At 38.4% G+C, this 16,222-nt stretch overlaps 1 protein-coding gene across 11 annotated transcripts in view; it reads right to left on the bottom strand.

Moving 5' to 3' along the window:
• Positions 1-16,222, bottom strand: part of PCCA (propionyl-CoA carboxylase subunit alpha) — a 433,256-nt gene that overhangs the window by 194,207 nt on the left and 222,827 nt on the right. For all 11 annotated transcript variants that reach the window (XM_054246197.2, XM_035293344.3, XM_002742504.6 and 8 more), the window contains 2 exons: positions 13,782-13,892; positions 5,551-5,653 (listed from right to left, as the gene is read on the bottom strand). In XM_054246197.2, coding sequence (XP_054102172.2) covers positions 5,551-5,653; positions 13,782-13,892 — 214 coding nt within the window. The remainder of the gene's footprint in view (positions 1-5,550; positions 5,654-13,781; positions 13,893-16,222) is intronic.

Here is a 16,222-nt window from a genome sequence, read left to right as displayed (position 1 = left end):
CCGCCTTGGCCTCCCAAAGTGTGGGAATACAGGTGTGAGCCACTGCAACTGGCCAATAACATCTGTACATTTTAACTGTATAGTCTCATGAGATTGTAATAAGTTTATATGGTTTCTCAGCCTTTTGGCTAAGATCAAGTGAGACCATAATACATTTACATAGTTGTGCATCCATCACCACAACCCACTTTTAGAACAACAAAACTCATGAGCAGTCAATCTTGCTCCCATACCTGGAACAGAGAGCCACTGATCTTTTTTTGTTCTTTGTCCTTTTGGACTTTCCTAGAAATTTCAAATAAATGAAGTCATGCATTACATAGTTTTCTTTATCTGGTTTCTGTCTCTTCATGTTATTTCTGAGATTTACACACATTAGTGAATGTAGCTGTTTATTCTTTGTTACTGCTAAATAAGCTCATGGTATGGATAAGCCACTTTTTATTTATCCACTCACTACTTGATGCACGTTATTCTAGTGAGTGTGTAGTGATATAGATCTGTGATTTTAATTTGTTTCTCTACTGGCTGATTTTATTTTTTGGTTGTATGAATTAATTATACATTATAGACACAAGTCTTTTATCAATTTATGTCTTCAAATAAATTCTGCTATTTTTTTGTATATTTTGTTTTAAAATTGTCTCGATGCTGTCTTTTGAAGAGCAAAAGTCTTTAAATTTTATAAAGTCCAATTTATCAAATTTATCTTTTATTTATGATTTTTGTGTCATATTGCAAAGATTTTCTCCCATTTTATTTTAGAATTTTAATAGTTTTAGCTCTTAAATTTAAGTGTATGATTCACTTTGTGTTCATTTTTGTGAATGATATGAGAGCAGGGTCAATGTTCATTTTTTAAAAATATGGCCAGGCGCAGTGGCCCATGCCTATAATCCCAACACTTTGGGAGGTTGAGGCGGGCAGGTGACCTGAGGTCAAAAGTTTGGGACCAGCCTGACCAATATGTGAAACCCTATCTCTACTAAAACTATAAAAATTAGCCATGCATGGTGGCATGCCCCTGTAATCCCAACTACTCTAGAGGATGAGGCAGGAGCATTGCTTGAACCCAGGAGATGGAGGTTGCAATGAGCCCAGATCACGCCATTGCACTCTAGCTTGGGCAACAAGAGCAAAACTCTGTCTCATTAATTAATTAATTAGTTAATGCATATGCATATAACAGAGTGCCAAAAAAAAGCAAAAACAGCTTTAAAAGGAGAAATCATGATTAACAATTATTGTTGGGGATTTAAATAAAAGTATAATATTGAAAGAAAACTAGTCAGAGGCTATCACTTGAAGACCACTACCAGCCAACTTGAACTAATTGACATTTGCAGAGTGCTGCACCCAACACAAAATTACAAAAAAAGGGTCTATACACAACAGTATCAAAATGAATCAAATACTTAGGAATACGTGTAATAAAATACAAGACGTGTACCTTGAAAACTACAAAATATTACTAAAATTTAAGAAGACCTAAATAAATCGTAATATATATAAACATTAATTGACTAGGAGAGTCAATATTGTTAAAATGGCACTTTGTTAAAATGGAGCAATCTTGGCTCACTGCAGCCTCCACCTCCCGGGTTCAAGCGATTTTCATGCCTCAGCCTCGAGTAGGTAGGATTATAAATATGCACCACCATGCCTGGTTAATTTTGTATTTTTAGTAGAAATGGGGTTTCTCCATGTTGATCAGAACTCCCGACCTCAGGTGATCTGCCCACCTTGGCCTCCCAAAGTGCTGGGATTACAAGTATGAGCCATCTTGCCTGGCCTATTATAACTTCCTCATGTATTGATCCTTTTATTATTATGACAAAGACCTCATTTCTGAGTGAAAGTCAACAGAAAAACAAATGTAGAATAACACTAACAAAGACTTGGATATTGGAACTGTCAGATATACAACATAAAATAAGCTGAGTATTGTAAAATAAGCCAGGCATGGTGGCTCATACTTGTAATCTCAATGCTTTGGGAGGCCAAGGTGAGAGGATTACTTGAGGCCAGGAGCTCAAGACCAGCCTGGGTCATATAATGAGGCCCCAATTTGTACAAAAATAAAAAAATAATAAAAATTAGCTGGGCATGGTGGTGCATGCCTAATGCCCTAGCTACTCAGGAGGCTTAGGCAGGAGGATCACTTAAGCCCAGGTATATGAGGCTGCAGTGAGCTATGACTGCACCACTGTACCACAGCCTCAGTGACAGAGTGAGATTTCCTCTTAATTTAAAAAATTTAAAAATAAATAAGAACATTTAATACATTTAATGAAATAAAAGGCAAGACTAAAATTTTTTAAAAGAACATAAGACAAGACCATAACAATCAACCAGGAAGACAGAAAAAAAATCAACATGGAAATATTAAAAATGAAAAACATAATAATTGAAATAAGATGCAAAATTAACCATTTATACCACGCACAGCTAAAGAGAGCATTAATGACCTAGAAAGAGGGCTAGAAACCTATGGTCCGCACGCCATCACCCTTCATTTTTAAATACAGTCTCACTGGAACACAGCCACACTCATCCCTTTCATGTAACTCACAGCTACTTTTGCACTACAACATCAGAGTAGTCATGGTGAACACCATGTGAACTGTAAGTCTAAAGTGTTTATCATCTGGTCCTTTACGAAAACATTTACCATCCGAGTATGCTGGCTCAAGTCTGTAATCCCAGCACTTTGGGAGGCCAAAGCTGGCAGACCAGATTGCTTGAGCCCAGGAGTTCGAAACTAGCCTGGACAACATGGTGTACAAAAAATACAGAAACTAGCCAGGCATGGTGGCCTGTAATCCCAGCTACCAGGGACACTGAGGAGGGAGGAGCACTGTAGCCCAGGAATTCAAGGCTGCAGTGAGTTATTACTGTGCCACTGCACTTCAGCCTGGGGAAGCCTTCATCTTTATCTCTGCAAAAAAAAAAAAAAAAAAGAAAGAAGAGAGAAAAAAGTTTACCAAACTCTCTGATAGAAAACAATTTGATGAAATCGCACTGCAGGTAGCACCACAAGCAAAAGAAGGCAGGGAGTGCACTGGCAGAGAAGATGGAAAGATGGAGTCATCTGAGTTACACACAAGCATCCCTTTGTTAAAACTGCACAGGTAAGGCTGGGCATGTTGCCTCATGCCTGTAATCCCAGAACTTTGGGAGGCCCACATGGGTGGATGACCTGAAGTCAGGAGTCCAAGACCAGCTTGGCCAACGTGGTGAAACCCCATCTCTACTAAAAATACAAAAAAATTTAAGCAGACGTGGTGGTGTGTGCCTGTACTCCCAGCTACTTGGGAGACTAAGGCAGGAGAATCACCTGAACTGGGGAGATGGAAACAGCAGTGAGCCGAGATCACACCACTACTCCATCTCAAAGAACAAAAACTATACAGGTAAGAAGTCTATAAGTGTGTTTGCACATTTTACCTTAAAAAATTAACAAATGGCGGAAAGTGTGGAGTGTGCAGAGGTAAAGATAAAACAAAGAAGATAGATTTTTTACGGCTGTTGCAGCTGGATAATGAGTGCATGGGTGTTCAGTATACTGCTGTTTATCTTGTGCGAGTAATTTAAACTACATTCCCAGAATGACTCTAACTCTGCAGTGTGTTACATGTACGTATATAAAAATGCACACACACACACACACACACACACACTTCGAAGGAACTCTACAAAATGTTAAAAGTAATTATTAAAGAATTATGGGATTACAGTTCATTTTCAGTTTTCATCTTTTTAAGCCCTTTTCAGATTCTTCCATATAGTAAGGCCACACTCTCTGAAAATAACTTGCATACATTTCTTAAAAATCAAACCAGTCATATTTAGTTACACTCAGAACTTCTGAAATAATCAAGGTCCAAATAACATCTGAAAGCAAAGGAATAGGATATGAATACTACATTTTTCAAAAGAATAATAAAAAATATGAAATTCGGGTTTTAAAACCAAAGCAATGTTCTCTCCTGCACACATATCCCTCCAGACAAATGCTGTCCAACAGAACTTGAGGGAAATATACCTGCCATGACGGAAAGGCTCATTGAGTTGCCCAATTCACTAGCTGCTAACCATGTGTGGCTATAGATCAGTTGAAATGTAGCCACAGTTCAAGTGACTTTGAAAAGGGTTTTCTGCTTACTTTAATCTTAATTGCCATACATGACTAGTGCCTCCCATACTAGACAGCACAACTGCAGGGGGAAAAACCAGCCAAACAACAAGCAGATTCATGGTTCTACTGACCATTCTCCTCCTCCTTCCAGTCATTCAGTAATTTACTAATATTCTGTATCCTCTCATCTCTCCCTGGTAGCTACCAAATCGTAAGTTTTACAAAGATGCACTTTAAGCTTCTTATTCTTTCCAGATAAAGAGAACAAGTGAAGAGTACCAACTACGCTGAGATTTTCGGAATAAAACCTCATTAGCCACTAAGATGCAGCCTAAATCCAATTCAGTTTCTCCTCTACTTAATTCTTCAGAGGTGATCTGAGTTTCTGATCTGAGCTTTTCAGAGCTAGCTGGTCACCTTCCATCTTTTTTTTCTTTTGTTTACTCTTTGTTCTTCCTCTTCTTAAAAAGTAAAATGGAAAAGAAATTGAAGTAACAATTTATCGATAGAATGATTCCTTTAAAAGGATTGTTCCAGCAAGTAAACAGGCATTCATAATAAATAATCCTCTCTCTAGAAGCACCAGTGGCATTGACGTTTTCTTTCTACTTATCCTGATATAAAGCATGTTCCCCTTTTACCTGGGTCACTAGGAAGCTAAAAGGCACGCCTGTGGCTCACAAATGACTAACTCAACCTGGTATTAATTCCTTCTTCTGTCTTCACTAGTTTCTGATATATATTCACACAGACTTTTTTTTGAGACAGAGTCTTGCTCTGTGCCCAGGCTGGAGTGCAGTGGCGCGATCTCAGCTACTGCAGCCTCCACCTCCCAGGTTCGAGCAGTTCTCTGCCTCAGCCTCCCGAGTAGCTGGGATTACAGATGCCCACCACCACACCCGGCTAATTTTTGTATTTTTGGTAGAGACGGGGTTTCACCATCTTGGCCAGGCTGGTCTTGAACTCCTGACCTCATGATCCACCTGCCTCAGCCTCCCAAAGTGCTGGGATTACAGGTGTGAGCCACTGCGCCCAGCCTGATATATATATTTTAACTGCCCACAGATTCATTCTTACATTTTAATATGCTTCTCCAAACATTCTTCAAGATAAATAAATAAAACAGAAATCATAAACACAAACAACTCGAACAGATTTCCCATCGGATTTCAGAATATCTTATGTCCAAATTAAAGGGGCCAAGATCGTTTTATCCCTTCTGAATTAAAATCTTGTTTGAACAAAATATAAGCAATAACATATTTATACAGTGTGACTTTATTATACTTCTCCAAAGACCCATTAGATCTCTAGAACTGAGATCAGCCACATCTTTTATCAGTTATTTCTGTAGAGACTGGATTATCACTATTGTTCTTCTAATTTATGCTGTTTTAAATGGTCTACCATACCTTGAATGGTCTTGAAAATGTTGTGCCCTTAACTGGAATGCCACAAACAGTGATGATGCTATTGCCAATAACTGGTTCTTCTCACTCTTGGTTAACATGTGTCCTGAGGGAAATAAATCGAGCAACCGATCAATCAATCACATATGTTAACATCTGTGCTTCTGTCCTACAGAATTACTAGTCATTCAAACAAGTATTTCATAGGGCATCTATTACGCGGCTAGGGCTGTACTAGGCACTGGGATGTGCGGATGTTGGGGGAGCAAGACCATTCAAAGAAGAACAAAATCCTGTTTTAAGGAAGTTTATATTGGAAAAGAAGTTTAATTTGGGAAAGAAGATAAAGAAGATATTAAACAGATGCACAGAAAAAAAAACAATTACAAAAAAAAAAAAACCCAAAACTATCCACACAGAGATCCCCAGGAAAAGCGTAAGCTCCTCACATATGCTTCTCTCTGTCCCTCCCCAGCCCAGGTTCCCTGCTGAGGAAAGCGAGGATAGCGTGCAAGAAGCCCCAGCCCCAGGAGAAAAGGAGAGCGGCTAGTCAAGGACACAGACGAGGCCATGCTTTCTAGTGCAAAGATCCAAAGACTATCACGCCGGGATTCTTCCACCTCTCTGCATGCAGTCAGCGCTTGAATCCCAATCAACCAACCAATTTCTCTCTCCTCCTCTCACTCACACTCTCTTCCTACCATTATACAGCTAGACCTGGGGCAGTGGGCTGGCCATGAAGGCCTGGGGTGATTGACTGATTGAAGAATTTGTATAATTCTTCAAGAAGAAGGTTGTGCGTCAAGGCAGGATTCAAATACTCCAGGGTCTGTAGCTTAACATGCCCCTTGACAGCTGTGTAACCTCACCACAAATCTAAAAATATTTATTGACCACAGGACTACATACAGACAGTAAAAATAGGACAATATGAGCAACTCCAGTGCTGGCTCATCAGCCATAAAGTGCTACTTTTACAATCGATCCTCCATGGATTCAAACAACTGCAGGCTGAAAACATTTGAGAAAAAAGAAATGTATGGTTGTGTCTGTACTGAACACATACCGGCTTTTTTTCTTGTCGTTATTCCCAAAGCAATATAATGTAAAAATGATTAGAACTGTATTTGCATTGTATTAAGCATTGTAAGTAATCTAGAGATGATTTAAAGTAGAGGGAGGATATGTGTAGCTTATATGTAAATATGATATCATTTTGTATCAGGGACTTGAGCTTCTGTGGATTTTTGAATCTGACAGGGTCCTAGAACCAATCACCCACAGATACCAAGAAACAAATATACAATCAAAAAAAGAAAAACATGAGTTGCCTAAACTTATTTGGAAGAAATGAAGTAATTTAAACATTATGTCTAAAAATCAATCAAAATATAAATAAAACTAAAAATATTCAAAATTAAGATACACTTTCAATATCTACAGCACAATTTTCCATGGGGAGGTAATCTGTCTGCTCCCTGAAGGGCAGAGAAAGCACAAGTAATCCATCCCTCTTTGAGACAAACCTAGATATTACATAAAACACAATACAAATATAGGATCTACCAACTGGTTCTGGGAATTCAATACTGGATCCTCCTGATGGCCTAATAACCTATACTCTTATGGGTACTGGAAAGATCCTCATTTTCCCCTGATACCTAAGCAGTGATGAAAACATTCCATATGATTATATAATAAATTACTCTATATAAGAAGTATTACAAAAATTTGGTCTCAGTCTTGTCAAAACATATAGTTGAGAAGAACAGTTCTCATAGCGTGACCTGCCAACAACTGGGAGTACCCAGGAGTCCTTCCAAGGTCAAACGATTTTCTTAATACTACTAAAATGTATTTGCTTTTTAAACTCTTGTTTTCTCAAGAGTATACTGCAGAGGTTCCCAGATGCAAGGGACACATGTTGTGTGATGACCTCATTGCTCTCGTGTCAACACATAATGGATTTATTACCATTACTTTCAGATCGAATGAATAAATAAATATTTTCAAGTTCCTCAGTTTTAATTTATAATGTGGCAAATATAATCACAAATATATAATCCCCAAAGCTCTCTGGAGTGTAAAAAGAACGAGTGCTTCTCAAACACTGAACGTCAGAATCACCTGGATTAAAGGTGCTGTGTGTACTTCACCGGCAGACTGACTGGTATAGGGAATGAGGGCAGGGAATAATCTGCATTTCTAACAAGCTCCAGGGTGATGCTGATGCTGCCTGTCAGCATATGTCACTTTGAATACAACTGTTCTAGACCCATATTTATCAAACAGTGTAAAGAAACTAGTAGTTCATGAAGCCAGCTTAATGTGTCATGTCCAGCAAAACAAATTATCAGAGCACTTTAAACACAGGATTTTACATGAAAATGTTGTGTGTGTTTGTATATGTGCATACTAAGTCAGGATGTAAAATGTATTTCTCACGGTGGTTCACAATGAAAGTCCTGTAAAAGTCACCTCTTTAGATACATATGTACAGTATATGCACGTCATCAGCAATGGAAGAGGCAGCACATTAGGGGAACCCACTCACCGCAAGATGCTCAATCAGTATTTCCTCTGGTCTAACCATTAGTGCACAGACTCAGGCAGATCAAGAGAAGTCTCCCAAATAAAATAGACCATCACTCATCACATCTCCCAGGCAAACTGATAGAATGCACATCAACTGCAACCATTTTACTGATACTCCACTTCAAAAGGGGGTGTACTCAGTTCCAATAGGCTCTGTATAAGAAGTCTGATCATAACTGACCTTATAACAGTTCTAGCATTATGCTACTCCTGATCACGGGCCACAGTGGCCTTGACCTCTGCAAGTTCCCCTGTGGACTGATACTAAGTAAGGCATGTCTTCCCTGGCTCTGACCTTAGCTTCCTTTGAAAGGTCTCCACTGTTTGCCCTCTGGGGGTGGTGTACCAGCTTGAAGTTGAGTCAGACACACTGGCACTGCATTCTCAGCTTGTAAGCTAAGGTGAATGTACCTCATTCCCTTTTCTGAGCAGGTTCTAATCTATAAAACCCTGCATGGCTGCCATGAGCAGAGCTGAGATTCATGCTGACTGCTAACCTGCTGAAATGTAAGTCCCAGGAGGGCAGCTCCTTTTTCTGTTTACTGATGAATCCTATGCACCTAGAAGTTGAGGGCACAGTATGTACTTAAAAGCTCTCCAATTCTTCCTGCTCCTTTATGCGAGTGTGAATGTAAACAAAGAGTGCTGCATCTGACACTTGGTTTCCCCTCTTACCCAGCCCTGACGGAGAAGACTGAGAGCATGCTGCTGGGTGTGTGAGGAATACAGGTGGTAAGGATAGAGGGGGACTGAGAGCTCCAGCCCCACACATGGAACACACATGGCCTCAAGCACTCTTCAGAGGAGCAAGTCACTTCTACTTGTTTTAAGTCTAGGGGGAGTCCTAAGGCTTTCTCAAACCCAGCCATGGAACATGCACAGCATTCAAGCTTAGAGCCTCTACCGGGATGTCAATGAGGCTGGGTACAGCAGCTCTTCAGTGAAGACATGGCTGGAAAAAGCTGCAGCTCTAGGTTTTAAAAGCCTTAGGCTTTTTGACAGTATTACCTATATTCCCAGAGCCTAAAGCACAAGCTTTGACCCAATAGGCTCTGCAAGTATTTGTGACTGAAAGGAGAAAAACTTCCTAGTCACAAATAAATCTTGCCTTCTTAAACTTTTGGGAGGGTAACTTTAAGCTAAATTCCCAACCCCTAAACAACGTTTATTATCTCCCCTCCTTGTTCATTAAGCCACTAATTACTGGAGTTCAAAATCATGTAGCAGCACCTACAAGTTTTGTGACATGCCACTATAACCCTCATGCTGCTAGCCGCCCTCACTGGTATGACATCGTTTTCAAGAAGCCTGATCTGTGTAGTGGTTTTAGGTCTACCATTTATTTTTAACAGCTATGTGTTGGTTCTCATTATAGTGCTTCTTATTTGTTTGTTTGTTTTGAGAAGGAGTTTCACTCTTGTTGCTTAGACAAGAGTGATCTTGGCTCACCGCAACCTCTGTCTCCCTGGTTCAAGTGATTCTCCTGCCTCAGCCTCCAGAGTAGCTGGGATTACAGGCATGGGCCACCACGCCTGGATAATTTTGTATTTTTAGTAGAGAAAGGGTTTCCCCATGTTGGTCAGGCTGGTCTCGAACTCCTGACCTCAGGTGATCTGCCCACCTCAGCCTCCCAAAGTGCTGGGATTACAGATGTGAGCCACCATGCCCAGCTGTAGTGTTGTATTACATAATGTGGACAGAGGTCCTGATTCTGAGCCAGGCCGGTTCTCTCCGTGGGCTGTGACTTTGTTGACCATTGGCAGCTTCATCTTTAGGGAAATGTGGCTAGACTATTTTGTTGGGGAATCTTTAGGTAATCTCACTAGGGGGTTAGATTTTTCAAGGATCTTTTATTTTCCTGTCTGTAAATACCTGTTTGCCTGCCAGTACCCTGGGAACCAACTGAGGAACGAAGGCTGGGGCAGGGAGTGTCACCACATTTAGTATGTCCATGTTCCCTCAATCCTTTGTACAACTGTACCTGGTGTCCCCTGGTTTTTATCCTCTGCAGAGAAGAATCTGAAAATTTTTACCAGAATGAGGGAAAGAGAGTCAACTTCCTCTGAAGAGTGAGGGAAGTAATGTGGAGACAATTTTACAGAGATTTTAGGCCAACAGTGCTACCTTTAGGAATTTCCAAAGGTACCTGGAGCTAATAATTGTTGAGACTTCTGATGGGTTTCACAGTGGTCATGAGCTACTTCTCAGTTTCTCCCATTTTCAGGTTAGGATTCAACTTTCTTAGGTTACTAAGTCAGTTAAGAATCATCTTTCAGCTTTTCATTTTACCAAATGCTATTTCCTTTCTTTTTCCTAGTGGGCTTATGTCTTTAAATAACTCAAGTTAGTAGATTTGGAGGTAGGGAAAAATTTGTATATTTTTAAGCTATCATCTTATCTCAAAACTGGTTAATACTTTCTTTAGCAATTTCCTCAAAATAAGTATATATGGTGAAATAGTTCTGAATCCTTATTTAAATGAAAACAGCTTTGTTTATATTGATGAAGGTATCTTAGCTGGGTATACTACTTTTGAGTCAAATTATTTCCTATGTAGCAGATACTCTTCTAAGATTCTAGCTTCCAGTTTACAGGGTATCAACATGATCTGACTGTACATTCCTTGCATCTTCTTTCTTTTATTCTAGAAGCTTTAAAAAAAGTATTTGTTTTTTATATGCCTAGTGGAGTTACTTTTTAAATTAACCCTTCCTGAATCTCAGTTAGTCTTTCCAATAATACCTTAAGGCTTTCTTAAGAACAGTGAGGGAAAAAAAAATCTCCTCTATTATTTCTTTAAAAATTATCCTTCCTTATTTCCGTTTTTCTTTTCACGAAACTCCCAGTATGCATTTATACGTAAAATCTTCTGGATCTTCCCTCCATATCTCTTAACATTTTCTACATGATTTCATTCTCTTTACCTTTTTGCTACATATTTTGAGATACTTCTATTTATTCCTTTGAGTCACTAATTTGGATCTTAGTAGTGACATCCTACCTTCTACTTTGACTGCTGAATTGTTTTATTTTGAAAAATCACAGTTTTTTAGTTCATTAAGTCTTTCTCCTCTAATTCTCTCTCTCTCTCATATATATATATATATATATAATGTATATATATATATATACACATATATCTAATGTGTATGTATAAATATATATATATATATATTTTTTTTTTTTCTTTTTTTTGAAGCGGAGTCTCACTCTGTTGCCCTGGCTGGAGTATAGTGGTGTGATCTTGGCTCACTGCAACCTCCACCTCCTGGGTTCAAGCAATTCTCCTGCCTCAGTCTCCTGAGTAGCTTGGATTATAGGCATGTACCACCATACCTGGCTAATTTGTGTATTTTTAGTAGAGACGGGATTTCACCATGTTGGACAAGCTGGTCTTGAACTCCTGACTTCAAATGATCCACCTGCCTTGGCCTCCCAAAGTGCTGGGATTACAGGCATGAACCACCACACCCAGCCTAATTCAATATTTTTAAGTGTTCTTCCTATTTTTCAGTAAGCATAGTCATCTGCCTCATACACCAGTAGCTGTAAAACTGAGCACCACCTATCCTCAGTGAGTCTTCTAGGTCTTCCTCCCTAGATGAATAATCCTTTTCATTTTCACACCAGGGATTCTGCTCAATATGCAGGCCAAAAAGTTAGGCAGTGGTTTGCTGGTAAATGCTTAACAAACAACTGGAGTGTGGGGGAAGGAGAAAAGCCCCAGGGTGCAACCAGTTTCCTTACAGTAAATACTTTCTTCATGGCTAATTTCAAACTACCAACTTCAAAGAGGATGGCTTATGAAGATGTGCACACATGGCTCTCTCAAGCCAGGATGGCAGCCCAGCTCCCATGGAGAGTGTTCCTGGAGAGATATTCCAATAGTCTAAACGCTATCTCATCCTTAAGGCCATTCCAGATTCCCTCGAATGGAACTGGGTTTTTGTTTTTGTTTTTGCTCTGCTCTCAAGATACTTTGCTTCCATCTTTACCAGGCACTTATTTTACCCTGTCCTGTAATGTAGTTGACGCTTTACACGATTATTTCTCTCATGATGTCAGTTCATTAAGGGTGGGTAAAATATACTACCCATCTTTGATTTTCTTCTAGACCCTATACCAATTACTTGTTGAGGACTTTAATGATTGAATTCAGTCCAAATATCACAGTGGTACTTTTAAAAGTGTAGAAATGCTTGATTAAATTCAGTGGAAAAAAAAGAGAAGTATACTTAATTATATAAATTTTTACCGGGAGATCTGTAACTTCTTAAAAGAAAGAGATAATTCTGATAATTTATTCTGATGGGGCTTGAGGTTGAAGTATAGGAAGGTATCAGAGAAATATCAGAAGCCTATAATGTTTATTAGAGGCCAAATGAAATTATCGTTCTTAAACTATCTTCTTCCTCATTTTCCATTTATTCTTCAGAATCAAGGGAAAATGCTTTTCAACATCCACATCTAAAGAGCTGACAAGAATAATTTCTCATGTATCCTATTTTTTAATTTTAGAAGCAATCATTTCAAAGTTTAAGAATCTCTACTAAAACTGTCTTGGTCTACATCCAAATAAATTTGGGAAAATAAACATATACAATAGAAATTTCAATGCAGTCATAAAAATAGGTGTTTGCCTGTGAATAGTGCCTAGGATAGCTGGACAGATGGGAAGCAGATGGGGACCCCCAAAGGGACGAAATGACCTGGCCCCAAACATATGGAGAGGATCCTGGATTAACTGTAGTTACCACTTCCTGCAGTCTCCTGGGCACATATATCAAACAGTCAAAGACGATACAGTTTAATATATCTAAGAGCTGATTTGGGGGAAAAATGGAGAATGAGAAATACAGCAATCTGAAGAAGAAGGAGAGACAGTGACCATTCAAAGAAGAACGAACTGACATGAAAATAACATGAGAAAATAAAATAGAGGTAGACATTAAGAATGGCAAATGTAGAAGAGTAGTTCTTAAGTATTTAGAGGCAATATAACAACATATAGCATACCCTGATTGGAAACATTTGTGAATTTGAATCTCTCACTTGATGAGCAATTTTGCCACTGCCCGGAAACACTCACTGACAACTTTGCAGCTAAATTTCACATTCCACTCTTTACTTTATTCAAAACTTCATTTTTCAGAGTAAAGGTCATCTTCTTAGATTTTCATTAATAGGACTAGAACCTGGATTTTTGAAATTTTCAGTATTATTTTCATAAACATATCTTTTAAAAATCACTTTAGAAGAGTTCCTTATATACTAACCTCAGTAGAAAACACAAATCAGATTTGATTTTCAGAAACCAGAAAATCAGGTAGGCCAATGATCTAGCTACATGTTTTTCTCCAAAACACTGGACTCACAGGACATTCCAATAGTTGAATTCTGCACTCCACAAAACTGCAGGTTATCACACTCATGAGTCACGTATAAATCTCAAAATTGTGAATGTAAAACAGTCTTGGGTGCTCTAAAAATGCTAATTAAGCATAATAAGCATTTTATAATTAAATATAATTTATAATTATAAGCCAAAAAGCCTTAATTTCAAAATAGAATTAAATCATATATTACAATAAAGTATAAAAATAACTTTAACATACTCAAATATTTTAAAACATACATACCTTTAAAGCCATCAGGATACACGTCAGAGAGAAATTTAGTGCTGATGTCTCCTTTTACAAAGCGTGAGTTGATTATCACCTCTCGAAGTAATGCAATATTATGTGTAACACCTAAAAGTAAAATGATATAAAATTGAAGAACAATGAATCAGTGAAAAATTGAATTTTGATAATCTGGAGAAATTTATCATCATTGTTCTATGACCTAGCAGAAACCATTCAAGATTATTTATTTCCTTGACTTCTATTAAAAACAAAAAAAATCTGAAATTGTGGTATCAATAAAACACTAATATAAACTTAAGAAGCCTGGTATTGCCAAGTCAAGTCAAATCAATGGGCTGTATTAGTGCAAAAGTAATTGTGGTTTTGGGCCGTGAATTTTAATCATTAAAACAAGGTTCAAACACATCTTTATTAATCAAAAGAGGAACCATTACATATACTCATTTTTGTCAATGAGAAATATGTTTGTTTATTCCTGCAGTGTAAAAATCCATGCTTTGGGGTTCCACGAATTCTTGGAGAGCATTTTTTGCACCCTGCTGGTTGTGGAAGTGTTTTCCCTGCAAAAAGTTGTTGAGATGCTTGGAGTGGTGGTCGGTTGACAAGAGGGCAAGCGAATATGGCACCTGAGGTAAAACTTCATAGCCCAATTTGTTCAACTTTTAAGTGTTGGCTGTGTGACATGTGGTTAGGTGGTGGTGTGGCGAAGAATTGGGCCCTTTCTCTTGACAAATGCCAGATGCAGGCATTGTTGTTTTTGATGTATCTCATTGATTTGCTGAACATACTTCTCATATGTAATGGTTTTGCCAAGACTCAGAAAGGTGTAGTGGATCAGACCAGCAGCAGACCACCAAACAGTGACTGTGACCTTTTTTTGGTGAAAGTTTGGCTTTGGGAAGTGCTTTGGAGCTTCTTCTTGGTCTAATCATTGAGGTGATCATCGCCGGTTGTTGAATAAAATCCACTTTTTATCGCATGTCACAATCCAAGAAATGGGTCATTGTGTAGAATAAGAGAAGACAATACTTCAAAATGACGATTTTTAAAAAAATTTACAGTCGGCTCATAAGGCACCCACTTATGGGGCTTTCCAATTTGCTTCAAATGCCAAACAACCATAGAATGGTCGATGTTGAGTTCTTCGGCAACTTCTGATGTAGTTATGAAAGGATCAGCTTCGATGATTGCTCGCAATTGGTCATTGTCAACTTCTGATGGCCAGCCACTAAGCTCCTCATGTTCAAGGTTCTCACCGCCTTTGCAGAACTTCTTGAACCATCACTGCACTGTACGTTCATTAGCAGTTCTTGAGCCAAACACACTGTTGATGTTGCAAGTTGTCTCTGCTGCTTTACAACCCATTTTGAACTCAAATAAGAAAACTGCTCAAATTTGCATTTTGTCTAACATCATTTGCATACTCTATGCAATAAATATAAAATAAACTGCGAGTAATAAGTCATTAGCAAAAAAACAAAGCAAGAAATGTGCACTGAAACGATGTATAACATAACCGCATTTATTTAGGAACGTATGTCAATATCAAATGGCAAGTTTCAGCAGTGCAAAAACCACAATTATGTTTGCACCAACCTAATAAATGTCCTTTCAACAAATTGTACTAGAACAACTAGCTAACCATTTGGACAAAAAAAAAAAAAAAATTAACCTCAACCCTAACAACACAAGCAAAAAATTAACTCCAAATGGATCACAAACCTATAACTATTTTAATAACCATAGAAGAAAATACAGAGGAAAAATCTGTTACCTTGAGGTAGGCAACAGATTCTTATTCCTAGTACACAAAAACTATGAACTATAAAAGTATTGACAAACTATACTTTATCAAAATTTAAGTCTGCTCCTCAAAAGATGCAATTAAAAAAATTAAATGGCAAAGTACAACGTGAGACAAAATATTCACGTTAAATATTACTATTATTATTATTTGAAACAGGGTCTCACTTTACTGCCCAGGTCAGAGTGCAGTGATGCAACGTTGACTCACCAAAGCCTCATCCTCCCAGGCTCAGGGATCCTCCTGCCTCAGCCTCCCAAGTAGCTGGGACCACAGGCACATATCACCATGCCCAGCTAATTTTCATTTTTTTTGTAGAGACACATTTTTGCTTGTCTCAAACTCCTGGCTCCAGTGATCTGCCCACTTTGGCCTCCCAAAGTACTAGGACTACAGGCATAAGCCACGATGTCTGGCCCACATGACATATATTGGACAAGGAAGTTGTATCTAGAAATATGTAAGGAACACTTACAACACGATTATAAAACAAAAAACAAACCAACTAAAAAAAAAACACAGTCAAAATGTCCACTAAGCACAGAAAAAATTGTTCAATGTCATTATTGTTAAAGAAATACAACGAGATGTCCCCAGTAAACCAATTTACATGGCCAAAGTGAAAAGACAG

The sequence above is a fragment of the Callithrix jacchus genome, chromosome 1 (genome assembly GCF_049354715.1).
Source record: "Callithrix jacchus isolate 240 chromosome 1, calJac240_pri, whole genome shotgun sequence".
NCBI classification, from domain to species: Eukaryota; Metazoa; Chordata; class Mammalia; order Primates; family Cebidae; genus Callithrix; species Callithrix jacchus.
This window is presented reverse-complemented; position numbering and strand designations above follow the sequence as displayed.